The 27998-nt window shown below is 31.9% G+C and overlaps 1 protein-coding gene and 1 long non-coding RNA gene across 3 annotated transcripts in view; one reads left to right on the forward strand and one right to left on the reverse strand.

Annotated features, from left to right (window-relative positions):
- LOC129960904 (sal-like protein 3) overlaps positions 1–20206 on the forward strand; it is a 206746-nt gene extending 186540 nt beyond the window's left edge. The window contains exon 3 of the mRNA XM_056074623.1: positions 9373–20206. Within this exon, the coding sequence (XP_055930598.1) occupies positions 9373–14081 (4709 nt within the window). The 3' untranslated portion in view covers positions 14082–20206. The remainder of the gene's footprint in view (positions 1–9372) is intronic.
- LOC129960905 (uncharacterized) overlaps positions 1–27998 on the reverse strand; it is a 516162-nt gene that overhangs the window by 435476 nt on the left and 52688 nt on the right. The gene's annotated exons all lie outside the window — the stretch shown is intronic.

The following is a 27998-nucleotide window of genomic DNA, read 5'->3' on the forward strand; positions in this document are numbered from 1 at the left end:
AAAACAAATCTTTTCCTGTCGTAAATTTGCTCTTGATTCTTTTCTTAGAAGGTTTCAGAAGACGTTTGGTAAATTTTCATTGCATGAAAAAAATATCATATTAAAAGAAATAATATCTTAAACTCATTTTAAATTTCAGGTGGTAATTCGAGTTGAAATTTTTGAAATCGGACTTTTTTGTGATTTTCTATCTTTTGTTGTAGAAAATGAAGTGTAATAAGGAATAGCAAAAGGTATTTTTGTGTCAATTTATAGAAACAAAAGTAGAAGCAAGCAAATCCCCATCGTAGCCAAAAGCCATGCGCAATACCTGTGGGGTCACCGAGAGCAATCCTACCAGGAAAAAAAAAAAAAAAGAGTAGGGAATGGACGAGATAATATGAAATCAAATAAATGTTCATCTCTAAGAAGTCCCTATATTTTTGTAATGTATAAAGTCCCATTGATCATTGACATTTTATCTTAATTATCTTTGTATTTATTTATATTTAAAATCTATATTATCCAATAAAATACGGACGAGTTTTAATCAATTCGCTCTTTTCTTGATGATTAGCCATTTATTAATTATTTGGTAGATCACTGGAAATCAAATAATATTAACGCCGAAGAACTGAAAATAGATTTCAGTATTTTTATATACCGTCGATACATAAAAGACTTAAAATTAAAAAAAAAAAAAAAAAAAAAAAAAAGGATGGTTAGCCATTGCAAATAAGTATATAATAGTCTCAAAAGAATATAATATTTTTTTATCTAAAGATTCTTGCTACAATTATAGGAATTTAAACTTGTATGTCATATAAACATAACTAAACAAAATAATTCGGTTTTTTTTTTTTTTTGTCTGAATGTACGTAAACATATTTTAAAAACTTAATTCATTTGTATGTAATCACTTAAAAACTTAATTCATTTGTATGTAATCACTTAAAAACTTAATTCAGTTGTACGCAATCACTTAAAAACTTAATTCATTTGTAATTTTTGAATGTACGTAAACATAGTTTAAAACTTAATTCATTTGTATGTAATCGAAATTTATATGTAATCACTATCTATCCCGGTTATTAACTAGATAGTGATATTGAATATTCGAAATAAATTGATAATCTTTAACGCTGGAATGGTAACATGGAATCACTGATATTTCCTTCCATTTAAATCAAATTCTTAACATTTCCAGTAGAGAGAGGACCTTGATCTTTTAGCTATGCTATCAGCAGACCTTGAGGACCAGGAACCGTCCGTGTATTGCTTAATTCCAAACAGCAGATGATTTTCAAAACATTATGCGTCAGATCGACTCCACGTTTGCCTCGAAGGGCGTAGTCAATCTGACACCACATTTCTATCCAGTATTATCAAATAGGAGTCAGTTTGATACTTTGTTTCCATTATGAAACTTCTGGATCTTTGAAATCATTGCTGTTAAGAATGTTTGATAATTATATCTTTGTTTTCAGCGAAATAGTGTAATTTTTAATATAAAAGTTTTAACTCACTTTCTCAAAAAAAAATAATAAATAAATAAAAGTTAAAAAAAAATAAAAGAAAGAAAAAAGAGGAGACCTGTTCAACTAGATGATTTGATGAACAGGATAACAACTAAATTTTGATGTTGATTTTACTTATCATTTTTTGGGTTGATTTTCACCAATAACTTTTCATAAATAACCATTTTATAGATTACTTCCATAATTTATATCCGCCCCTTTTTTCTTTCAATCAGTACTTTTTGAAAAAAATGTAATAATGTGAACTTATCACATTTGTTGAAGCCATTTTTCCCTTATAAATTTTTGGAATTTGCTTATTTAATTGATTCCTAATGTTGTGATGATTTTTATTTTATGACTTTATTTCCATAACATATAAATGCTTTTACATGCCTACCATACCATAATATTATGTTACACTGTTTTACACAAAAAAATTTCCTTAAAGTGAATAATGGTTATTTCTACCAACATAAATAGAAAAGGAATTTCTGAATTTAATACGCTTGAAGAATAACATCACGGTAATTAATTAAACTTATTGCAAATTTACTTTTGCTTTTGAATATTACCTAGTTTTATTTTTATTATATATTCTATGTTTGTTCGTTCGTGGTTTAAAAGGGTCAGTTCGTGTTTGCTGTGCATTACCTTCCAATTTAAAACCAAAAATATCATTTCTTTAATTATTTTATTTTTAAAAAATCACACTATGTAATAAATATTCAAATTTGTATATGAAAACATGTTTCATGCAAAATATGTTTGTATTTTAATAAATGGAAATACTTCTTGTTTAATTAAACCAGCAATAGCTCAAATTGAAAGTATTCTAGAATGGAAGTTAAACTGATTCCACGTTATAGAGGGAAGGGTTATGAGTTACTACTTTTCTGAGTAATATGTTTATAATAATATTTGTTGCTGAAGTTTCAAGCTATATGTTAAAACTAATAAAAAAAATTGAAAAAAGATTGCTGATTTGTTTTTAAAGAACATTTATCAATTCCATTAATAAAACCAAAATGAAAAAAAAAACCGAATTTTAAGAATTTTTATCAAATGAATATAAAAAAGGGCTATAATTAAATTTAGTTCATTAATATCTAGTAAATTTCAAGGTTTTAAAAAATATCTTTAAAACTATTTTCAGAACAAATTCCAGTTAAATCTTATGGTAAATAAAGTCAGTTAAATACCAATAATATATTCTATATTAATTGGTACTTTAAAAATAAGATTTTTTTATATAAAACTTCGTATAACAAACACATGCAAGTTCACTGCAAAGTAAAAATCTTCAAGATATCTCACCGTTGCGTTAATCAAAATCTAAGCTCTCTGGAACCCCGACCGTCAATATTGATATCTGAAAAGCAATAAATTCTATATGCAGTTAACTTTTCTCTCGCCTTCTTTCTTTCTAAATGGCATCATATTTTATCGTAACGAATCTACCTATTGAATCAGCTGAGCAGAAAAGTAGGCGTCTAAAAATTGAGACATGATCATGCTCTCCATTGCAGGATTCTTTTTAAAAGTGCGAAACGGAAATAATCTGGCTTCTTTTTTTTTTTTCTGATTAACTTTTTTTTAATGTAAATGGAATCCGAGATGTGCACTCTCCCACTAATGATCGATCCGCGGTCCATTTAGAAATTCAATCGAATGAAACTCCCATAATCCGTCTTCTGGAAGAACGGTTGGGAAACTTTTTTTCGTTTACACCTTTTTCAAAATTAAGTCTGATCGAGAGTCTTTTAGGATTAATATCGTTTACTTTCATTTCCATCGAATCGCGATCCATCGATTGAAGACTGGTTGTCATTTACATTATTCATTCGCCAGCCCTCGTCAAAGCGTATAAATTCTACTTTTATACGTAGCCCGAATCTTATTCTTCTCATCGTAGACTTAATCCTCGTGTCAACTTGCTTCAATCCCCCTCCCCTTTTCTCCAGTTTTTCCTTCTTTTTTCTGAACGTCATTGAGAATCGCCTTTCTTTTACTTCATTTTGAGCTCTCTCAATTTTCCGCCAAATGTTCTTGCTTTTCATCAATCAGCAATATCTCCTCGGCGCATTTTGAGCACTGCTTTCCCCACCCTAGAATCTTTCTTCCCCCTTCCGCCTTCATTTTTTATTTTTATTTATTTATTTTTTTATTTTTTTTCGCTCGTGAGCTACATCTTCATTCTCTTCATTTGGTTCTCCCTTCCCCACACTCAGGTCTTACCTAACCATCGTCAACAATAGGCAGGCAGCGAAGACAAACACAGGCCTAGACAAGACAAATGTGCGGCTTACAGGCGGCTTAACAATCCTCGCGTCTAGGAGGAGGTTAGGGGGGCATTTTCCAGCCTACGAATTAGAGGCATGCTCAGCGTATAGAAAATAAATGCGTTTATTTCGGAGGTTACGTCTTCGATTAATATATAGCCTCATCGAAGCGAGCGGAGCCAATAAAAACGTGCCAAATCACTTACGAGAATTAAACTTAATCGCCAGGCTCGCCGATGGGTTGATCGAGAAAAATTGGCCGGCCCGTCTAATGGAGCGAAACCGCGGCAAAATGGGGATTTGCCCGGATATGGGGACGTCACGGCCTAGTATAAATCGCTGACTCTCAAGACCAGAGTTTAATACTTTAACTACCTTTATTACCTGGACGGCTCGTCTTCCCATTGGACCGACGTCATCGAGAATGACACTTGACCAACTTTTCCTAACGCTTCAAGACCCTCTTCTAAATGACCAAAGTTACCGACGTATTTTTTCTCTCTCTCCCTCTTTTTTTTAGTTCCCTCCCTCAAATAAATCGCTCTTTTATGATCCTCCCCCTTTTAATACGGCTTGACGTTGGCAGTTGGAATCACATAATTTATGACGATTCTCTGCCAAATGAACAGGATAGAATTTGTCTTTTTCATTCTTGGGAAAAGAATTTTCTGGAAAATTTCTTCCCTTAATCACACATACAACGTTAGTTTTCGCCCATTTTGAACTTTCTTTTCTTGATGTTGGGAGCCGTTGCATCATTCTGTCATTTTATCTCTTTGTTAGTAGTCATGTTTAAGAACTAAGGACAGATAATCAATATCCTGATACATTATATACTTTTCAAACATTTGTTTTATTTCACATTTATTACTGTTAGCAACTACTTAGCGTATCCAAAAGAATTTCGTTTTTAAAAATCATTCACGACAACAAATACTTTAAGGCTGCAAACAACTTTTTTTCACTTTAACTCTTTGATGACAACTTTTTTTATTGTTGTTGTTGTTAATATTTATTTTCAGAACGTAGCCGTTAATTTTTTTCCTTAGAATAAATAAATATTTTTCTTATGTTCTTTCGGGACTATCTAAAATCAAAGAACGTATTAAAATGTAAATAGGATTTGAATTCCCAATTTATTACTAATAAATCTGAAGATACTCTACTTTTAATCATGGAAATATAAAGGTTTTTCGTAACCAACATTTTTTATGCTATCAGCAACGCTACAGAAGGGTACAAATTCTTTACGAATGCTCTATTTTTTTAGATACTTTTTCAGTAAAGCTATTAATGCAATCGGATCTCGAAAAATACTCACATTATGTGATTTAATACATGGTCATAAATTAAGTACAGTAAATGCCGAAGGAATCATTGTCATCAGTATTTTATATAAATTATATTGGTAGTAGCAACCCGATCTAGTAGCATTTAACTCTGAAATACCAGGCAATCTACCAATTCAGAAATCTGAGTTGATAGATTAGCTTAAAAGATTTTCCAAATATTTAAACTGTTACGCCTGCTTAGATTACAAAGTATCGTTTATAAAAAAAAAATTATTTGAACAAAAAAAAATAGTAATCGATTTTATACATAAAAATTGTTAAAAGATTTTTATTTTTAAAGTTCCAGACTATCCACCCTAAGCTAGGCAACTTCTTTGGTTTTTTGAGATCTTCATTAAAGCTGGATATAGCTATGGAGAATGAAAAACTATCTAAAGAAATTCTTTCATCGATTTTATGCATAGGAAAATATCAAATATATATTTCTATTCTTAAAAGTTCCAGCGTCTGAACCTGAGACTCATTCTATCGATTCAAAGACTGATGTCTGTTTCCTTCGAGATCTTCAGTGGTGTGACACGAAGTCTGAAAATGGCTATGGATAAGAAAGAGTAGGGAGCAACTTCTATTTGAAAACGAAAAACTGGATATTTTTTTAAAGGGAGAAAACTGGGAGTTTGGCATTGTGATACGACGCTGAAAGGGGAGGGAAAGAGTGGTTTGCCTTCCATCCATTGAGGCAATTGGTTCTCGCTTCTGGAGTACAGCTTTCTGTGTAAATGGTACGTCTCTGGATGAAGTATCCAACGAAGGAAAGCATCCGTTCCCAGCTCACGCGTTTTATCACTCATATTCCCCGTCAGCTCGGAGTGTGATGGCCGAAGTCAATCTTTTAATAAAGGGGGTGGGGGGCTCTCCCTCTTTTATATTCCGCTCAGCAAGGGCAAGAAGGCAACTTCCTCTGATTGATACCGAAATGGAACGCTAGGAGAAGGATAATTTACGGAGTCTTGAAAGGAAGAGAAGGATCCGCTCTGTTTCCAGCAAAAGCGGAAAGAGTCGAAAATTGAATAAGCGAGTTTTCAATACAAAGAGTAAACTGTGAAAAATAAAGGAATTGTGTTGCCGTAAAAAATAGCACTTTTCAACTCCCGTCTAGATTGCGTTTCGGTTTCTATCCCCTTTTGTAGTACGATGAAATATTTCTACCCCCTCCCCCTTTTTTTTTTTTAAAGCGGGAGGGTATAGAAACGGAGAAGGGTTGGTTAATCGTTTCTTTACAAAAGGCTCACTTTCGAGTAGAAATTCGTGAAAACTAGTTACTTTAGCAGGTCGTGGCTTCGCGAAGACAACTTTCATTGGCTCTCTCTACGTTTAAATGAAGAGTGAAAATATTAAGTGTATTTGCATAAATAGCCAATTTACTGACTATGGCGCTGATATATGTTAGATATCGTTTTGTGGAAGAATTCAATACATTTTGCTGGTTTATTGAAAATGAATAACTAGACTGGTTAGTTTTCGACGTATAATAGTAAATAGATTACATATTTGTGGGCGTATAATAGTAAATAGAATAATATTTATAAATATAAAAAATACGAAATTTTTTGTTTGATTCCACTTTGCATCAGGTAATTATATTTTCCTTGAAGAGGACAAAAACTTTTTTCGATAAAAAAAAGATATAATTGAAACATTTCAAGCTCTTAGAAAAAAAAACCTACATTCAAATTACAACACCATCTCTAGATTTATTTCAATATTAATTTTTCTTCCATAGCTATGATTATTAAAGGAAAAGATAAAGGCCTTTGCTATAAAAATCCTCAGTCTTAGTTTTTAAACATTTGCGTCTGCTTCAAATCATTTTAAAACTCGATTACAATTTTTTACTTTTTTAAAGTGATATATACATTAATAATTTCATATTTAAAAAATTTTATAAATCTTCGCTTCGACGATCAGTGTAATTTTCTATTGTACTGTAATCGCCCATAATCTATAAGATAACGTGCATAAAATTGCATTACTTATATATTACTTGATATATCTCTTGGTTATAAATTTGGATCCATTGGTGGAATTCTTTAATTCGATGATTTTTAAAAAAAATCATTTAAAATTTTTAATTAATGAACTTCGTACCTAAATAATGATGCTGGAAATTTTAATTAAAATTTCTCTTCAAATCTAATCGAACTTAGTTCTAAACTTTCTTAATTTTACACGACAATACATATTTTGTTCTACTTCAAAATTGAACATGGCATTTACTTTCCTCCGCTGAATTTTATAATCATGTTAATTCCGCAACCCACTGATACATATTTCTTAAGAATTCATTCGCGCTGTGCTATGTCATTCTAAGAAGCTCATTAAAAATTGCTCATCTCATTCCATTTGATCGTATCCACATAAAAGTGAAGCCGTTAATTGCATCCACAAATCGATAAAATAATCCCCTTTCCAATTCATTTTAACTCTATAGATGATCCGCATAAAAATTCCTTATCTTTTATATCTATATCTCCAGAATTTGAATGCGTTTCCGATCCCCTCCAGTTCCTCGGTTATCCTTCGCCTCTTTCATTTCTAAGACAAAAATGTGTTTATTCGTCGGGTAAGTGAAAGCAGGAGGGGAAACATATTCCCCATTCATTCCATCCGATTCATTCACGCTTTAATACATTGTTGCTGTACAGCAATGCCCTTTTAACAGGAGATGCAAAGGTGTCGCCGTTGTTTGAGGAAACAGCATTTGTCAATTAGTCACATCTGACGGCCCACTCCGTTATTATAATCATGCCAGTTGCGTTACGCTTCACCTGCCAGTCGCATTTATTTTAATTCAACTGCGATAACTCATAACGAAATTGACTTGCTCGCCTTCCGACGGAACTGAAGTGAAGAGGGTATTTACGACGCCTGTAGTTGCACATTTCGAGGGGGAAAGATGTCAGATTTATTCCTGCATCCAGAATCCCGCATTTCAAGCTTTTAATTTCACTTATTATGGGCCCCTAAAAATGATATGCTTTGATTGTGGGAGATGGGGAAATCATTGTTTTATTGTCTAGTTGATGTAAGTTTGCGTGATGTTCTACATCGTTTTAAAATTGTGAAAATAATTGCTTGAAATGTCGTAATACTTTATTTGTTCCATTCCTTTGATATTATAATTGGTAAAATTGTTAAATGGCGTCTAGATTTAAGAGCATTAATTCATTGAAGATAAAGAAAACACTAATGATTACCAATAAATTAGAATTGGTTTGTACATTCGATAGCATTTTTGAACTTAGAAGAATCTATATAGTAATTATAAAATGATAACATAATTTTTTTTCCTTCATTTCGTCTTCCATTATTTTATGCTTTTATATTAAATCATTTAATTAATTCGTCCATGAGGAAGTTTTTTTTTTTTCGTTCCTTGTGAATTCCATTATCGTGGGAAAAAGTTTATCCAGACTAAAAATTAAAAAATACATAAAAAAGTGAAACATAAATTTATGATAAATTTTCAAAAAGGCTTCAAAATTCAGTAAATTTAAATAAAATTCCTTAAGTCTAAAGATTTTTTTTCTTCTTATAAATATTGAATGGCAGGAAAGAAAACTTTTCAGACTTTTTCTCCTGGCATTCCTTGAAAGTTTAACTCATTTGTTGCTCTATCAATAGTAAATGCTAGTTGTTGTTTTTACTGCATGAATTCAAGTGAAAAAAGAGTTGCTATCAAAATATACATGTCAACTTGAATTGCAGAGAATTTAAAATTATGAAATCACAGTTAGAGTATAAAATTAAAACAAAATATCAAAAAAAGAATAAAAACTCTCTGGGATTAAATCAATAGAAAATGATTTAAAAAATGTGAGTAATTTTATATAATTTTTTTAATTTTTTAAATAAAGAATGATTACTGTGAAATTAAAGTCGTTATTCATTTAATTCTCTTTGTTTCATATTTAAGAATATTTTACTTAAAAGGTAAAAATCGTAAGAAAAAATAGCAGAAATTTGGATTTTTAAATCTGAAAAATAAAACAGTGCTCATTTTTCGACTCTTTCATTCAGCAATGCAATTATGATTTTAAAAAGACTTATTGCAATTAGTTAATTATGCAGCTGTATCCCTTTGATACTTAATGTCTGTATTTAAGTAGAACATGCACTTACCAAATAAAAAGAGGAGTGTAAACATATTAAATCACCATGCCTGTAAAAAATATCCTAGAATCTTTTTCTCTCTAATTTTCACAAAAAGCTCAATTACGTGACCTTGTCTTTTCGTTTCAGGTTCCTGTAATGAAGAAGAAGAAGATGGAGGTATCGGTGATGAGCACGTGTGCGGTAAATGTCGTTTGGAATTCGTAGACTTGTCAGATTTCTTACACCATAAGAGAACATGTACAAGAAAACGCTTAGTGCTTGTTGGTGGTGACGAAAGCAGCGATGAATTGGAGGATGCAGACGAAATGGGGATTTCTCCCATGGACTATAAAGAAGACCCTGATAAATATGTTGAAGATCTTTCAACGCTCCCATACCTCATGTCCTTGCCGCGTGTCAAATCCTGTTTTCCAGAAAATTCCGGATTGCCTACCACCCTGTCGGGCAAGAAACCGCCTATGTTTACAGAATGTGAAGATCAGCCACTAGACGTAGACAACTTTGCAAAATCTGAAATTTATGCCAACCAGTCAGACGAAAGCATTGTGAATGAAATTAAGAAAGGCACTTCGCCTGATCTCAGCTCTCTTCCGACTCCGCAATCACTACCTCAATACCTCCTTATGCAACCTGTTCCAGACACAAATGTTACTTTGCAAGCGTTACAGAACACGCGAGTGGCTGTCGCTCAACAAGGAGCTGGAAACACGAATCTGTCACACCTTGCTCTGCACACGGCCCTGTACACCTTGCAGCAGCAACAAATTATTCAGCTTCATCAAGTTATTCAACAACTGCAAAGTCAGTTGGCTGGTGCAGCGCCAACAGCTACTAATTCTTTAATATCCAATGCTCCTACAGTGGGGTCGCTGACGGGATCTGCAGCTCTGACGCCACCTCAAAGCACAGATGGCAACAACGGCGGCATCTTGGCTCTCACAACAACAGCTTCATCCCTACGCACACTCGAAACCGTTACACAAGCACAAAACCTCTCAGTAACAACCACTGCTACGCCAACATCGACAACGTGTCAAAGCTCATCTTCTACTGATAATCCAATTTCAGTAGTTTCAGCTCCTCCGCCAGCACCACCTCATGAGCCTAACACTTTAGAATTATTACAAAGACATACTGAACAAGCTCTTCAAAACACGATGGCTGGTAGCTCATTTCTATTAAATGGACTGAGTGGACTTGGAAATAGCTCTGATATACTGCGATTTTGCAAAAAAGGAGATGTTAAGAAGGAAGGTGGTGAAGAAACATTTTTCCGTCACAGATGTCGTTTTTGTGGTAAAGTTTTTGGAAGTGACAGTGCTCTACAGATCCATATACGATCACACACTGGTGAAAGACCATTCAAGTGTAACGTCTGTGGCAATCGTTTTTCAACAAAAGGGAATTTGAAAGTACATTTCGGAAGACACAAAGAGAAGTACCCACATATAAAAATGAATCCACACCCTGTTCCGTTACATCTGGATAATCTACACCCTCCTATAGAACCGCCGGAAGCTTCTGAAACTCCACCTATTCTTACACAGAGTTCTCCATGTCAGACAATTGCTCCAAGTCTACAGCCTCCAAATTTAATTCCAGCGCAGCCATTACCTTTAGTTACTCATTGTCATGACCGAAGCCTTTCGAGCCCAGCTGGAGCAAGTACTCATGAAACAGGTCGACAATCTGACCATGATAACATGCAATCCGATCGCAGAAGTATCTCTCCAAACGAAGTTTCAAATTTATCTGATGATTCCGGTGGCTCAGCAGCAGAAGATTATGGAACAGATGAAAATGGTATGAAAGATACAGATCAAGTACGCTATGAAGAGGATATTGATAATGATGATGATAGTTTTTCAGTATCACCGAAGATAGAGCAAAAGGAAGCAGATGATAATGCAGATGAAGAAACAAAACCATTAACATCAGAAAATAATGTTTCTATCAGAAATACTACATCCATTCCTTCCTATGTCAGCAGCTCAGCACCAACATTCCCTTACTTCTTCCATCCTACATTATCACCACCTTCCAGTATAGCTTCGATGTGTTATCCACCACTGTCTACGCCACCTTTAACAAGCACTCCTTCTTCAAGAATTTCTTGCACAAGCAATGCAAACAATGACGGTAATGATCAAATAGGACCTTCCCCAGATCCAAATGTCTATCAAGATCTATTACCCAAACCAGGTTCAAATGATAATTCATGGGAGAGTTTGATGGAAGTCACAAAAACCTCTGAGACATCTAAATTACAACAACTTGTGGACAATATAGAGCATAAATTAAGCGATCCTAATCAGTGTCTATTTTGCCATAGAGTCTTGAGCTGCAAAAGTGCGCTACAAATGCACTATCGCACGCATACAGGGGAACGACCATTCAAATGCAAAATTTGTAGTCGTGCCTTTACAACAAAAGGAAATCTTAAAACTCACATGGGAGTACACAGGGCTAAGTCTTCCCTCCAAGTCTTACACCAATGCCCAGTCTGTCATAAGCAATTTACTAATTCACTGGTTTTACAACAGCATATTAGAATGCATACTGGTGAACCGACTGATATGCATCCTGAACAAATAATGGCAAATGAAGTGAGACAAGGTCACCTTTTATCTACCTCATTTCCAAGGCCAACAATGCCTTCTTTATTGCCAACCTTTACATCTCCATCATCTCTCCCACCTCGTTCTTCACCAGCAGGTCCACCGAATATATGCCAAACACCAAAATCTTCTGAAGCTCCTTCACTTTCATCATCTCCAGTTCGCTCTACTTCTACTCCCACAGAGAGTGTTATCAAAACTACTTCAAAACAAGCAGATAATCAATCAATGGATGAATCTTCTTCGCCAACAATGGTAGGAAATAACTCACGGCCTCCTTCTGCTAAACAAGAACGATCTGTAACACCTCAGCCTCCAGTCTTGACTTCAAATTCATCTCCCAATGTCACATCCATAGGAAATTCTCCTCGAGTTCCTTCACCGAACATGGACAAACCAATCGTTACAACAGCTCCATATTCTCCTGCATACACTACTTCTTTAGTAGCTTTGGAAAACCATGTCAAGGCAATCAATACTACCATTCCACAAACATTGCCATTTTCACCTTTTGGCATGGGTCTAGCGATGGGTAGTTTTTTCCGATATGAAGATCCAGGTTTTATGAACAGGAATCCACCAAAGGACTTGAATAACGATAAATCTCCTGCACCTCCCCAATCATTTTCACCGTCTCCAAATACGAGTAGAGCTGGATCAGAAGCTTCTGCTGATGAAAGGTCAACTCCAGGTTCGGTCGTACAATCTGAATCTCCCGTATCCGTCAATGGCAATCATATGCGACTATCTTCAGGTGTAATAACTACGAAAGTTGAAGGAGGAGCTTTAGACTTGACTCCTAAAAACTCAATCATTTCAGTTCCACCTTCTGTGCCAGATATTCAGCTCTTCACCTCACCCCTTGCTGGCCTGCCTTTTCCAACAACACCTGGGAGATTGTCAACAACTTGCCGAATCTGTTTCAAGACATTTGCTTGTAACAGTGCATTAGAGATACACTACCGTAGTCACACCAAAGAACGTCCGTTTAAGTGCAATGTTTGTGATCGTGGTTTCACCACTAAAGGGAATATGAAGCAACATTTGTTAACTCATAAGAGTCGAGATCTCCAACCTTTGCTTTTCGCGTCTACTGATAATTCCGTGCCCGATAGCGAAACGAACTCTTCCACGAACGTCACAAGTCCACGAACTTCAAGCCCAGGTACAACGCCATTCGAAACGAACAGTAATCATAACAGCGACAAAAAAGATGTAGTAATGACAGCAATTTCCACCATTTCTACAACTATAACTTCATCAGCAGTAACAGCAATTATGTCGACACCTACACAAGTTTCACCAGCGGTTATTACTTCAAGCTCCCTTCCAAAAAGTATTAAAACAGAAAATGAAGGAAGCGCAAAGAGACATCTCTCTGATCAAACTTCGGTAACTCCTTCGAAACAGCGACCTTCGGGTACACCAAAGCATTTCTGCCATGTATGTCAGAAGCCCTTTTCGAGTGCCAGTGCTCTACAAATTCATAACCGTACCCATTCTGGGGAAAAACCTTTCAAATGCGTGGTCTGCGGCAGGGCATTTACCACCAAAGGTAATTTGAAAGTTCACATGAATACTCATATGGCTCAGAATAATGGGAATTCCCGCAGAGGAAGGAGAATGTCCTTAGAATTTCAACCTCCACCACTTCCAGCTCACGGAAAACAAGAATATCCACATCACGCTAGGCCAGATTTGTATTTTCCATACCTTCCTCCTGGTTATATTAACGGCATTACATGTCCACCAAAAATGAATGAAATATCAGTTATTCAGTCAGCCGCTGGCATAACTAACGGCAACATAAGTACACCTAGTACCATGAATCTCACTCCTGCCGTGTCGATGATGACCCCCGTCATGACACTGGGCCAACATCAGCCTTTTATTAGAAAGCAGACACAGCAGAGCAACGACAGTGATGGGTCCAGTTACGTGGATCCGCGCTCACCAGATGAAGCAGAGAATTTAAAGATTCAACCTTCACCGAGTCCACCTATGGAAAGTGCTTCCCCCGTTCGTCCCATCCCATCCTCACCATCAACAACTTCTGATAATGCTGCCTGTTGGAACTGGAAGGCAGCTTGTAATGTATGCAACAAGATCTGTTCTTCCTCTTCTGACTTAGAACTCCATTTGAAAACTCATTGTAATCCTGTAATACATGACACTGTCAGGTCTGTGTCACAAACTGCAAAGAATCTCGCCTCGTAGGTATGATTTCATCCACACTTTTTTGGAGCGTAGTCAATTCATTGAAGAATGCTAATTTCTTGACTCTCTCCTACTATGTGTGTGTAACCATGATGAACGATCTACCAACCCATGCTTTCAAATGAAGTACGTTAAAGCAGGCTTTGCTTCAATTCGAATACAGCAGGGAGCCTTGAAACAAAAGAGACGCTTTTTCGGGGGATGTAGGACATAAAATATTATCAATATCATTTACTTTTGTTGACGTGCTGGATGATCGTCGTATTTCCTCCTCTTCCCCCTACCTCCTGGTCAGTCAGAAGTATGACCGGGAACATTGGTTCCTATGATAACTAGTCTAAGTCTTGCACCCTGGTCTGCATACTTCTAACACACGTACGAAAGGGAAAGGACAATATTACCTATGATAAAGCTGTTAATAGCTGTTTAGGTGGTAGCCAACGTGCAAGGTATTCTGCTCCTTTGTTGTACTTAGTATTATTGCACATTGATGGGTGTCACGTTAAGCCCATTTGTTGGAACTATTTATGTACATGTAGTAAACCTAATATAAACTGCAAGGCAATTTACACGGCTACGTGACTGTTAGTTAAAATATTCTGCCTATTCTTCGTATGTGTTATTTTTCTCCCTGTCTGATTGTTATGTTTGTGTGCAAAGAAACGTGAAAAATTCGTGACTGTCAGAAGATAGCACAGATTGCTCTGTCGAGCAATTAAGCTTCAATTCTGTTCATTGCAATATGTTTTGTAACACTGATTGTTTTTTTAAATTATTGTATTTTGTTGTTGTTCATGTGGAAAGAGTCGTCCTAATCCATTTTTTTTGTATAATTATTATTGTGAGATTCCTTTCATGTAACAGCATACTTCTCTATTTTTTTTTTTAATTTAAATAACTTCCCAGTCTTGAAATTTTGAAAAACGGGCAACAAAAGGCAAAAATCCAATCCAATCGAATTAACCAAAGCTTATAAAGCCGTTTTCTGGATTTAAAATCCAAGATCAAATACGATATGTGCATTTTTTAAAATTATACGTATATATATTTTTTTCCTAACGAAATAATTCTGCCTCAGTCGTTAGATATCTCATTTCTTTCAACTCAATTATTACGGTTGGCTTGTTTCTTTAATTGATGATAAATTTCATGTAAATTGTGAAACCAAAGAAAAAAATTATATTTTCTTTATACATTTGATTATTGAATCAATTCTTTAAATCGAAACATATTTTTCTACAAAATAAGTTTTCAATTAATCTCCTCTGAGCATTTCGTAATTATCTTAAATTTTTCTATTCCACAACGTCAATCAGAAAACGGCTTTACTATTTTAAATTTAATCAAATACATTATTTTCTTTTGTATTTTTACGGAAGTTAGTGTTTTTTTATTAATTTTCCCAAAGAAATTTTAATTATCCATTTTAAAATCATTTTATAATCCGCATTCATTCAAAAACCAGTTACGCAAGCGTTTAATTATGCCTTTCTATTAATCGTAATAACACACGGTATGATTTTCATTCTTCATTTTTAATGCTTTTGCGGGGGGGAGCTTTCTCTACTTCAGAGGGTTCAGGCAGAAAGTAAACCACCTTGCTTCTATGTACATAATATATTGTTATATCTAAAAATTTCTGTAAATGTGGCTGAATATAATAATGTCGTTCCCCAACTGGAAAGTTATAAATTCTAAGAAAATGTTTTCATCACCTCTCCAACCTTTATGTAAGAGGAGAATGAGCAGTTGCTGTCTTTCAAGCTTACGATTAAATATCTGATATGGATTTATGCTGAAATCCCTTTAGATATGTTTCACAAAACTCAGAACAACAGAATGAGTTGATTTTATTCTTTTGGATTATGTAATGAGTTGTAGTGTAGGTTGTATTGTTCTAGAATTAGATTAGGTTTAGTTATTCCCTTTTGATTTACTTTAAATCCTCGTGTTCCTTATGTTCTACAAAACCTCATTTTTTTACAAAACCGAATTACACTTTTCTTTTAATTAAATGTTGAGGCACGTAAATTTTCAAAAATATAAACGCTAGAAAGCCGACACTTAAAAACGATGATAATTTTTATTATTTTATTGCATTTTTAAATATTCTCTTAGAAGCAAAATACAAGCAATTATAATTAGAATGTATATATTAAAAAATTAATCAAATTTTTAAAGGTCAGTAAGCATATATGTACATATACAAGTGTCTTTGTATGTATACATGTAATTTTCTACGTTTCATATTTTTGAGTCTTTACATTCTTTGCTTGCCAGCCTCAATCCATGTCCCAAAGTGGCGTAAAAGAGACGTAAGTACTTTAAATAAACGTTTAAACGTTCCATTGCTTGCATATAATAGCACTATTAGTTTCTAAATTACAGCAGTCAGTGCTTTTTATTCTATAAAATTACTTTTCATTTTTAAAACAAAAATCTCTAAAAAGCTATTTGAATATTAATGTGAATAACTTCTTTAATCTGCTTATACATATTTTAAATACTTCTGAAAACTTTGAAACTCGTATTAGTTTTTATTTATTTATTTATTATTAACAACTTGTAAACAATTATGCAATTTTTTAAGAATAGCATGAAATGCTGATAATTTAGTTAAAAAAAATTATGAAAAGCGTTTATAACCAAAAGGTCATTCCAACCCGCCCGAAGGTAAGCGGAAGTCATTCATTTGGTAAATGAATTAAAGAAACACGTTCTTTGTCGAATGATAAACATGCTAAAAATTCAATTCACAACTCTTATTTATTTAATAATACAATGTTACTTACAACATTGGTGTAAAATACTGTAAAGGAATTCTTATCTTAAATGTGTGAACATTGTCAACATGTTGAGTGGGTAGTGCATAATTCTCCTTTAGGCGAATAATATTCTTAAAAATACATAGTTTTTTTTTTTTTTTTTTTTTTTTTTTTTGCTCGACTGCTATAATTTATATAATCCTATTTTGCAATATTCGTCACTGTGTGATTTTTCAAACTACTAATCCTCTTTTATGCCGCTGATCTTTGTGAAAATCCCTATCTTTTTTTTCCAGTTACTTTGTGAAAATATTTGTATTTGATGTGGGTCATACACAAAAAGAGTAATATGTCTATGCAAACAGGGAAGAAATAACATCTCGGTCTTTTGAAAATTTTTATTTTAAATGCCATGCAAAAACAGACAATGCTTCATGAAAAGGCATGGTTCATTTATTTGCATCGAATCAGCTCCAAAGCGGCAGTGGAATTTGCTTTCGTATTGCCTTATGCGATTAAATCATTCGTGAAAATCAGGTGGATTAACCGTATGTCAAAGCCAATTAACTCTAAAAACATTGATTATTAAAAATGTTTATTAGTTCAAATGTGAATAATGTAAAAGTTGCATACAGAGTATTTAATTATTTGATAATATTATTCTGATAAAATTCTAAATGCAAACAGCATTGAAGAATAAAAATATTGTATGATATTGCATGATATACAGTATTGTTTAGTATAGTACAATATGTGCTGAAGAAAACTTAATTCTTGAATATAGTTACAACATCGTATTTTTATGGCATGAATGTTGTAAGAATTATAAATTAACCTAAATAAAGACTTTAAGGAGCTGATTTGATGTTACTTAAAGTTCATGTCTTTTCTCACTAAATATTGTTTACGTTCTCATATTATTGAATCTCAGGATATAACTTTATTACAGCCTCGTAGCTGCTTCATTAAATGCTACGAAAGTGATGATACCCATGTCTCAAGATTCCTGGTTCAGGTTCCCGTTTAAGTCTTTCATTAATCTTTTTTGTAAAAATACCGGAAGAATTTCCAGTTTTTCTCAATTGTTATCAATCATTTTATTTTTAAACTGTATCTTTTGATGTTTTCCGTTTTTACAAAGGCAGTATTTTATTGTCAAATAAATATTTTTATACACCAAAATCCTGCGAAGTGTTGGACAAAACCAGGTGTTTGTATTCCATCGTCCAACATTTCGGGGATTATCAATTTGTTTTATTCGTTTCTAGTACACTTTATTGCAAAATGACCGAATTTGTAAAGGTAACTTATTTATTTTTCTCTCTCTCTCTTTTTTGAGTGATTTGCAAAACTTGATATGTATTTTTTGTAACGTTCGACATTAAGTGGATTGTGATTTTAAATGTGCTATTTTAATCTTTTCGTTATTACATTGCATGCACGGACATTTACTAGAAGCATTAAGTAGTTTTGGGATGTAAAATTAAGGGATATAAAATGCTGATTTTGGGATAATAATAACATTTGAAAATATGTGTCGTTTTATTTTTGAATACACCGTGAAAATAAAATGACCTTCCAAAATGTATTGTAACTGTTTTGTATCTTTAGTAAAGTTTATATTTTATTTGTGCATCTATTTTTTGTCCGTGCTCGCTCAATTAACCAGTCAGATGGACAAGTTTGGGCTTTATTTATTCATAAATGAAAGAGGATTATCAATATAATTCATTCAAACATATAACTTATGTACTGCAAAAAAGTTAAACAAATAACTTTTATAATGCATTTTTTAAAATGGTGCATTATTAAGATATTAAAAATTATATAAATGCAAAAGAAAGCTTGTTTTTTTAAAAATATCCTAAGATTAAATTTTTGAATCAGAGAAAGTATAGTGTTACATTTCTATATAAGTATAAAAATTAAAGATTGTCGGTATAAAGTAACTATCAATTGAATGATTTTCATGAAAATATTATTTAAAACAAGCCAGATAATTAAAAAAAATTACTAAAATGATCAAAATTAATCACACAAAATCACCAATAATTTAAAGCATGATTTTTTATAGTGCAATTTATGCTGTTATGAATACTTTGATTATTATTTTTTGGAAGGATAGAAACCTCACAAATTATTAAAATAAATCGATACTAACCAAATAAATCCAAAAGCCTTTAACTTACTTTGCAGGAAATTTTTCTTTCACATAAAATTCTCAAAAATTGATATGTTGAGAGTGATTTATGAAAGCATATATATATATATGTGTGTATATATATATATATATATATATATATATATATAAATTCACAGATACGTCCCACTGACTTGGTTATTTTAAATGTCAATTTTGTTTCGTTCATTTTTTTCAAACATCTTGTGTTCATGGAATGATTTGATGTGTAATTTTTTTGACTTGGTATTGTTTCAGTTTTATTTTTTTATGGTGGCCATTTCAGTCTGATTCTTGCTCTTATAATCTTCACCAATGTTAGCTTTATTTTAAGAGTTTTAATCGAGAAGGAAATCAGTTTTCGGACAGAAAGTCATTGATACTTTAAATGAAGAATAACATCTAGTGGAGAAATCTTTATATTTCATAGAATTTAGTATTAACTCTCCTAACCTTCATTTGATCAATTGAGTTTTGTATGAATTCAAACAATACTTATATTTGTTGTAATCAAAATGTATTGAAAAAATGCGATATATATATATTTATATAACATATAAAAAAAAGAAAAATTGAGTATGAGTTGGTGTGTATGGATCATAGGGAGAACAAAAAAATGGGGGGAACAGATGCAATGGTGATACGACAACTGTGATATGTTCTTCCTCATATGTGTTGATTGTAGCACAAATGATTCTGCATCGCGCAACCACGTCTTTTCGGTTCTGTACCGAGAAACAATTATCATTCCACAGAATCCCGGGAATACAAGAGCCGGGAATCTTGAAGTCACTTTGCAACGTCCGAAGCAGCTCTTCCCTTCTCTACTTCATGTAAATAACACCAAAACGAAATCACATTCAAGAATCAACAAGTGTTTTAGAGCAGGTATTTAGTGTGAATAGAAACAAGTCGTGCGCCCGTGTGATCTGTTATTTTATTGTTTGTTTGTTTTATTTTCTCTCTCTCTTTTTAATACTGACCGATTCTGTTCCAATTCGGTGATAATGTTAGTTGTTTTGATTGAGCAATGGCCCCTCGATCCCTCCGCGATTACCCAGGAGATTGCTATTTTTGTAACAATTGTAGTTTCGCTCGAGGGATCGACTGGGGCTCATGTATAGCCCTCACGTGCGAGGGCGAACATTTGGTGCATGTCACTATTAAAACTCCTCGACAAATACACGTCTCTGTCTCCTTTCTTTTATCCTCAACTTTACAAAAAAAACTATTAGAAGTTTTTAAATCACATGATGAATATACGCTTCTTTATACCTATCAAAAGCCTATTTAAATTATATTCTGAATAATGAATGAACATTATCAAAAGTCACTTGGAATCATTTAAATTAAGTGCTGAATATACGGTTCGTTGTAATGAATGAACTTTATGAAAAGTCACTCAAAATCTTTCAAATCAGGCGCTGAATATACGATTTACCATACCAAATGAACTTTATTAAAAGTTTCCCCAAAATCATTTACCTGAAAATATGCTATATAATCGTTTACATGCAGACTATAAAGGGAAATGAACTTTATTAAAGTTTTCTTCAAAATTATTAACTTATATGAAAATATTTTATATAATCGTTTACATGTAAACCATAATGGGCAATTAACTTTATCAAGGGTCATTCGGACTATATGCTGTTCGTCTTACTAAATTAATTTGATCAAACGATACTCGGAATCATTTAAACAATATGAAGACAAGAAATTTAATTTTTAATATATAGATCAACATACTGATTAAATTTTATCAATAAAAATTCAGACTTATCAAACTATTTGGAGATATAAAATTTAATTGATGCATTGATTATGCTGTATAAATATCCAAAAATCGCTCAGAATCATTTAAACTAGTTTAAGAAATTGAATTTAAAAGCTTCGTATGCAGCTCATCAATCTGGCTGAAATTAATAAAAAATCACTTACAGTCATTTAAGCTGTGTAAATTTGGTATACAGATTATTATACTGAATCAATTTCGTCAAAAACTAACTCCGAATCATTTGATGGCAACTGTTTGCATTCTATCAAAAAACATTCGAATTATATGAAACTGATTTGCTGCACATTCATTTATCATGCTGACTCGATTCAAACAATAATCAGTCATGATCATTAAATGCAAGTCTTCTTAAATATTTTTTTCAGCCCTGGCCCTTTTAGAAGGGAAAAAGAAAAGAAAAAAAATCCCTGACACAATTTTTATTCGACGGATTTATTTTTGGGGGTCGGGGATGGATTATAGATATCATGTTAGGGGAGGATAGATGAAATTGAAAACCAAACATTCATTGACAGCAAATAAAACGAAATTCAATTCAAAGTGTTTAGTTACAACTTTTAATGAAGCATTTTAATATCAAAATGATTTTGTCAATCATTTCTGCTAGTAAATAAATTTGAATTCGTTTTTGCTAGTTCGAATAAAGACTCGCAGTTTAAGAAATGCTGGTCTAAAATATGTGAAGATGTCAAATTTAATTCTTGAATATTCAGTTCCTCGTACTAGTAAAATTTATCACAAGTCGTAGAAAAGTCACTTAAATCACATATGTTGTCTATATATAGATGAACTGGATCTTCATCATCGTAGATACAATTACTTGATAGCAGAGCTCCATGAGTACCAAATAATTCATAAAATCTAGATTCCATACTAAACATTGAACAGTGGTGAAATGAAATTTCAAGAAATTGGACTAAATAATCTTAAAAAAAAAAAAAAAGAATAATAATAAAATAAACTCAAAGAACTTTAACCAAAATTAAAAAGACAATAGAAATTGTTGCTAAGGAAGGTGTTTTTTTTTTTTTTTTTCAAATATATTATACAGCTTTTCAAAATAGACTATTTTGATGAAGCCATTCTAAAAATCAAAACTAATCACTTCAGGGTATTGATTGAATGGAATTAAAAATGTGAACTACATCTCTTAGTGGTAAAATCCATGCGAAAAAAACTTTTTGCAATTAATCTTCGGAGTTAAAATTCAAGAAAAATCATTCGGATGAGATCCCATGGTAACATTGAATTAATAATGAAAGAAATGAATTAAAAACTCAATTACATCCTTAAAACTGTTAATTTTACGAGAAATAATAAATAAAAAAAAATGAAAATGACAGAAGGTACAGATTATTTTTCTGAAGAAAAATGGCAAAAATAGTATACTATTTTTGAAATAGATTTTTAGTATAGTTGCATTCTTGTGAAATTATGTTAAAAATTTGAATACATGTACAGTATATCTTATTGATGAAACTTCATTAGAACTCTCACAAAATCATTGAATTATATAAAGAAACTAAATTTTATATTTGAAACTGCAGTTAATCACAGAAACAAAACTCTATAATAAAAAAGGATACAAAGTCTTATACTTGTTCTTATAAAGTAGGATATATACTCAATTTTATGACTTTCACAACAAATTGAAGAAACATTTAAAACTTTTAATCTCTCTGACCAATCATTAATAAAAAGGAAACATAATCATGTAAACTATAGCTCATAATTAAATAATTAATCTTTACAAAAAAAACTGTCAAGTACAATTTTTTTGAACCTAGCTCTTAACTTAATAACACCACATTTAAAATTTAAATAAATTACTGAAAATAAAACTTTTTTTTAATTTAAAAGAAAACGCAAAGGTAAAAATCTAACGATATTGAAATAAAATTGCATCGCAAAATAAATAATCTTTGTTCTTAGAGATTTCTGGAAGCGAAATTAATTCCTTTTATTTAAACAAACATATAAACAAATAATCATTATTAAAACTGGATTTTGTATTCTTTAAAATTGAATAAACCCATTGAAACTAAGTCATAAAATATCTACTATTTCATAAATTAAATAAAATGCAGTTCCTTTCATGTTACCTAGATAGAAACACTACCACAGGCAATATAATGCAATTCAATCCACTTTTTACATTAAATAAATCTCCCTTATTTCACGTTAATTAGAATGAGTGAGATTAGCGTTCTCAAAGCTAGCAAAGGTTTTGCAATAATATCAGTACTATATTCTTCGTATGTGGATTAAAATTATTAAATGAGCTTATACATTATGTAGCTCATATGAAAGATAATTTGGAAGAAAATCTGTAATGTTAACATAAACAGAAAAAAAAAGAATTGAAAATTTACCTATCTTTACACGCAATGTAAAATTATATTAACATTAATTAATTTAAGTAATAAAATCCCGCCATTGAATCGTCAGTCCTCATTAAACAAAACTATTCCGAAAACTACTGAATATGAAACATCAAACATCACAGCCAATTTTAAAATTTAATTATTAGCAACTGAAATCATGATACAGATATATTAAAATGAAATGAAATATATTCTACTATTTGAATTCTTTATTAAAATGAAATCATCAGCAAAGACTAATATTTGTTCGCAATTCATCAGAATAAGTAACGCTCTTTCACATTTTCCTCATGTCATCCTTAACAAAATGTATTATGAATTGAACATCACGGATTGATCAGGGATATGAAACTGCATTAAAAATTGTTCAGTGGAACAGGAAACTAATCAGACCCATTGACATTAGTCTTAAATGCAATTAAAGGAAACTAATTAAATTACAGATTTTAATTTCTAATATACATACGCGATGTTGAAGGGTTAATTAATCTTTTACTTCAAAAAGATTTGTGACAATTATGATGAAATCCAACTAAACTTTCATACTGAATGGGATTACTTAAAAGAATTCCAGGAATACTTAAAAATTACTTTTCAACTTTGTGGGAAATAAGTGACAATGCAGCAGCATTGCGAATGCTGAGGATTTCTGTTTGCAGTTAAAAGAAAGTCTTAGAGGTGTGTAATCATATATGTACTAATTTATTGTAATAAATTATATTTCTTATTTATTTTATTTTATTTTGAGTTATTTTCATGTTTAATGAAATTTTGAACAAATTATTTTTGAACTGATTCAAAATCGGAAACATACCTGCATAAAATATCGCCTAGGCAAATATCAAAATCGCGCCTGCCTCCTCATTTTTTTTTTTTTTTTTACTTTAAAAAAAACTGCACCTAACATCTTTTATGAAAGAAAGCGCTAAGATTGAAATTGCAACTAGACCTAAATAATGATATATCAAACCTTTTTTAAGTTTGCGATCAAGCTGCCTTTGGGAATCAACTAATTCAGCTAATCAGTATTTTCATTTCAGTTTCTTTATGTCAATCACCTTTAATTCAGCTTTTGAAACAATTTAATTTTTGATACAGTGAAAGCAATCATTGATACAAACAAGCAAGAAATAAATTGGGAAGTAAGACTAAAGCACTGCGCCAAAAATGCATTATTATTATTTGAAATTAAATTTTTATGCATAAGCAAAAATATACTAGATATTTTACAAGTAATGAAGTTGTTAAAAAGGGATTAAAAACAATGACATTCTAAAAAATATAAAATTAAATTACTTAATTATCATTTGGGGGCAAGCTAGAATTTTATTTAAATTACAATAACTCACCCTATTTAGCTAATTAAAAATCCATATCGAAGCAAATTGTATCATATAATTGAATAACAAACTAATTGTTGCATATGTTTTTATCTTGAAACTAAACAAAATTATCATCTCATGAAATTCACAAATAAATACAAACAGAAAAAAACAAAAGCTAGGAAAATGTAGCCTAGAAAAGCAAGTCAAAGCAACCATCTAAATCACTCGTATTCATAAATAATACATCACACACCAAACATAAATCTGAAATATAAATTATCATATGCTCAAAATAATAAGCACTGGGAAAAAAAATTTGCAGTATACATAATGCGTAAAATATTTAAAAATATTGAATTCTGGGCGAAAAAAAATTGCATTTGATCTATATATTGCAATGTTTTAAGAATTAAAGTTATCCATGATACTATTACAATAATTGCATCCATTAGGTGATTAGAAATTACAAATTTAATATAGTAATGCATAATGAATAACGAAAATTAATAGCTACAGATACTTTGATTCCTAAGATAAGAAGAATTTCCATTTTTCTATTAAATATGCAATTAAAAATGTCAAGCGTTTGAAAAATTAGACATGATAAATAATTACATAAATAATAACATAATAAAAATTAGGCATAAATAAATAACTCGCGTTATTAAATAATACATCACAAATCTAATCCTTAATTAAAAATAATATTATGCTTAAAACTTGCATAGGAGAAAAAAGAAGGAAATCTAAAATTCATGAATTATTTAATTTGATGAAGAAAAATTCTTGATTTAAAAAGTTAGAGGAGATATAATGATCTTTTTCCAACAGAAGAAAAACAAACAATTTCAAAATTTGGTGAAACAATGGAACAAATGTTACTTTTTGAAAGAAGAATGAAATGAAAGTTTCTTGAAATTACTGCAAAATTGCACAATAACCATATTCATTTTATTAAAAAGTAAATTTTCGGAACTTTAAGATGGTTTAAAAATTATGTTTTATGATAACAGTTTCAAAAGTTATTATCATTAACTGAATCTCGTTTACTTTAATTCATTAAAATCCAAATTAGCGTTTCGAAAGAAAAAAAAAGTTTGCTTTCCCCCCTCCCCTTCCTAAATATATTTGAGCCAAATTTAATGAAGTTAAGTCAAACGACTTACCCACTAATGCTCCGCAAGATAGATAGACAGCAAACATGCACATTCATTAGAGTATTTTTTAGAGAAAAATGCAGAATAATTATTAAATATGGACAAATCTTTCACCTATAAGGCATCATAAAAACATATCATACAAATATTTTTTAAACATTTTCTACTATCGTTCGGAAAGTTTTTGATGAAATTTTGCTTAATTCTCTCAGAAATTTTGATAAATTATTACATTCACTACTAAGGAAAAAAAAAATTCAAATGCATTTCAACACAAGAAAATACAAAACAAATCATTCGAAAGTTGGCAGAAATTGAAAGATATTTGAAATATTTGAAACACTCCTGTGAGGCAATTTTTAAATTTATCGTCTTGCAGAATGTTATCTCAAAGTACCTTGCATGTTTATTTACAATTTAAAAATTAATTTTAAATTCAGTAAAACAAATCATATTTAGATTCAAAATCAAAACATTTTCATCATAAAATTTATGATTTTATCACAGAGACAAATCTCACTGTTAACAATAATTATGATTACTTATATCTTCTCTTTTTCTACTCATTACTGAGGCAGCCCTTTTTGCATCTTACAGAATAGGAAAAACATACTACTGATGAGGAAGAAAAATTATCTTCATATCCATTCAAATGTATAGCCCAGTATTACTTTTTCGTAAAATTTGTTTATTAATTAAAATAAGCATATTATTACGCTATCGATATTTTTGTTTTCTCTGTTTTTAGCGTTTAATTCCTCATTAAACTGTTTTCAAATTGATGAACAAGGAATTTTCAAAAATTATCTAAAAATATTCGTTGTATTTTTCTTATAAATAAAATATTAACCGTTTTTCTCAACTTATTGCATAACCCTAATACTTGATTAGACCGATGAAACATGATGATGCTGAAACATGATGAAACATGCTGCGTAGGGGGTAGTAAATATACCATTATAAATATTCTTACCAATTCAGATTTGTAACCAGTTGTAAATTAAATTTTCATTTCCTTTATTTTCAATGCGATTGTAATATTTTCTCTTTGTTTTTTAATGCTAAAACTTTAGGCTCAAAACTGTGTTTAAAATGAAGCATTTATATCTGCATATTTTTATAATATTCCACGACATCAAAAACAAAAGTTGCAGAGCAATCAAATTTCAAGAAATATCCGCACCTGTCATCACTATTATATAAACTGTAAAACAAATATATTACAAGAAGTGTTCGTAATTTTTGCCGCTACTGTAAATTAATTTTTCTGCTCTATTAAATAAACACTGCTTATTTTTTATCTTATAAATCTAAAAACTGTCTTTAAAATGAAGCATAGATATATGCATATTTCTATGATATTCCACGACTTCAAAAAATAAAAGTTGCAAAGCTATATAATTTCAAGATATATTCGCCCCTGTCATCACTACTTTTTAAACTGCAAAACAAATATATTACAAGAAGTACTCTTAATTGTTGCCGTTACTGTACATTAATTTTTTCCTTCTATTGAAGGAACGTTGCTTATTTTTTTATCTTATAATTCTGAAAAAAAAATCCATAAAAAACGACGTTCACAAATACATAGTATATCCACTGACTGGTTTCGAGCCCTAACTTTTATAAGACTCGAATGCGTTTCTAGGTGAAATCCAAGCATCGATGTGGTTTGTGGAACCCATCCCCCTTAGAAGAAAGGCCAACCCTTTTGCCCGCATCGACTGAAAGAGCAGGTTACCATGGCAACTGGAGAAAGGAGGGTGCCTGGCCAAGCGGGCCTAACCCAATCGCAAAAAAAAGTGACCAAAATAAACGGCTGCTTCCCATAGAAGCGCGCCCTAGGGCAAGCGGCCACAAACGCTCATAATACCCAAGGGTAAGCGAAGGAAGAAAAACAATGGAATGCGAGTAGTGATGATTTATGGAGGCTGGCCGCACTCTCCACACCTTCGCTCAATATTCACTCCTCTATTGGGATGCTGGGCTCACTTTGCATAAAGCGTCCTCCGCATCATCCCATGCGGTCAGAACCTTCTTACTCTTTTCGGGGAGAGAAGGAATAAAGGTATTTTATTCAACACATTCTCGATCGAAGGATTTGCTTACGGGATCGAAGGATCGCTCGCTACAAGTCGTTAGAGTGGCTTCACTTCGCAACAGCCACACTTTTTCTTCTCGAATTATGTAAAAGAATGAGTTTGCTAAATAAAGTTTAAATAATATTTTATACTAGTGGAGAAAAAAAGAAAGACCCGAAATTCTTTGGGAGCATAAAAACAGTCTACCTAAGTTCTGTCGACTAAAAA

The sequence above is a fragment of the Argiope bruennichi genome, chromosome X2 (assembly GCF_947563725.1).
Source record: "Argiope bruennichi chromosome X2, qqArgBrue1.1, whole genome shotgun sequence".
Taxonomy (NCBI): Eukaryota; Metazoa; Arthropoda; class Arachnida; order Araneae; family Araneidae; genus Argiope; species Argiope bruennichi.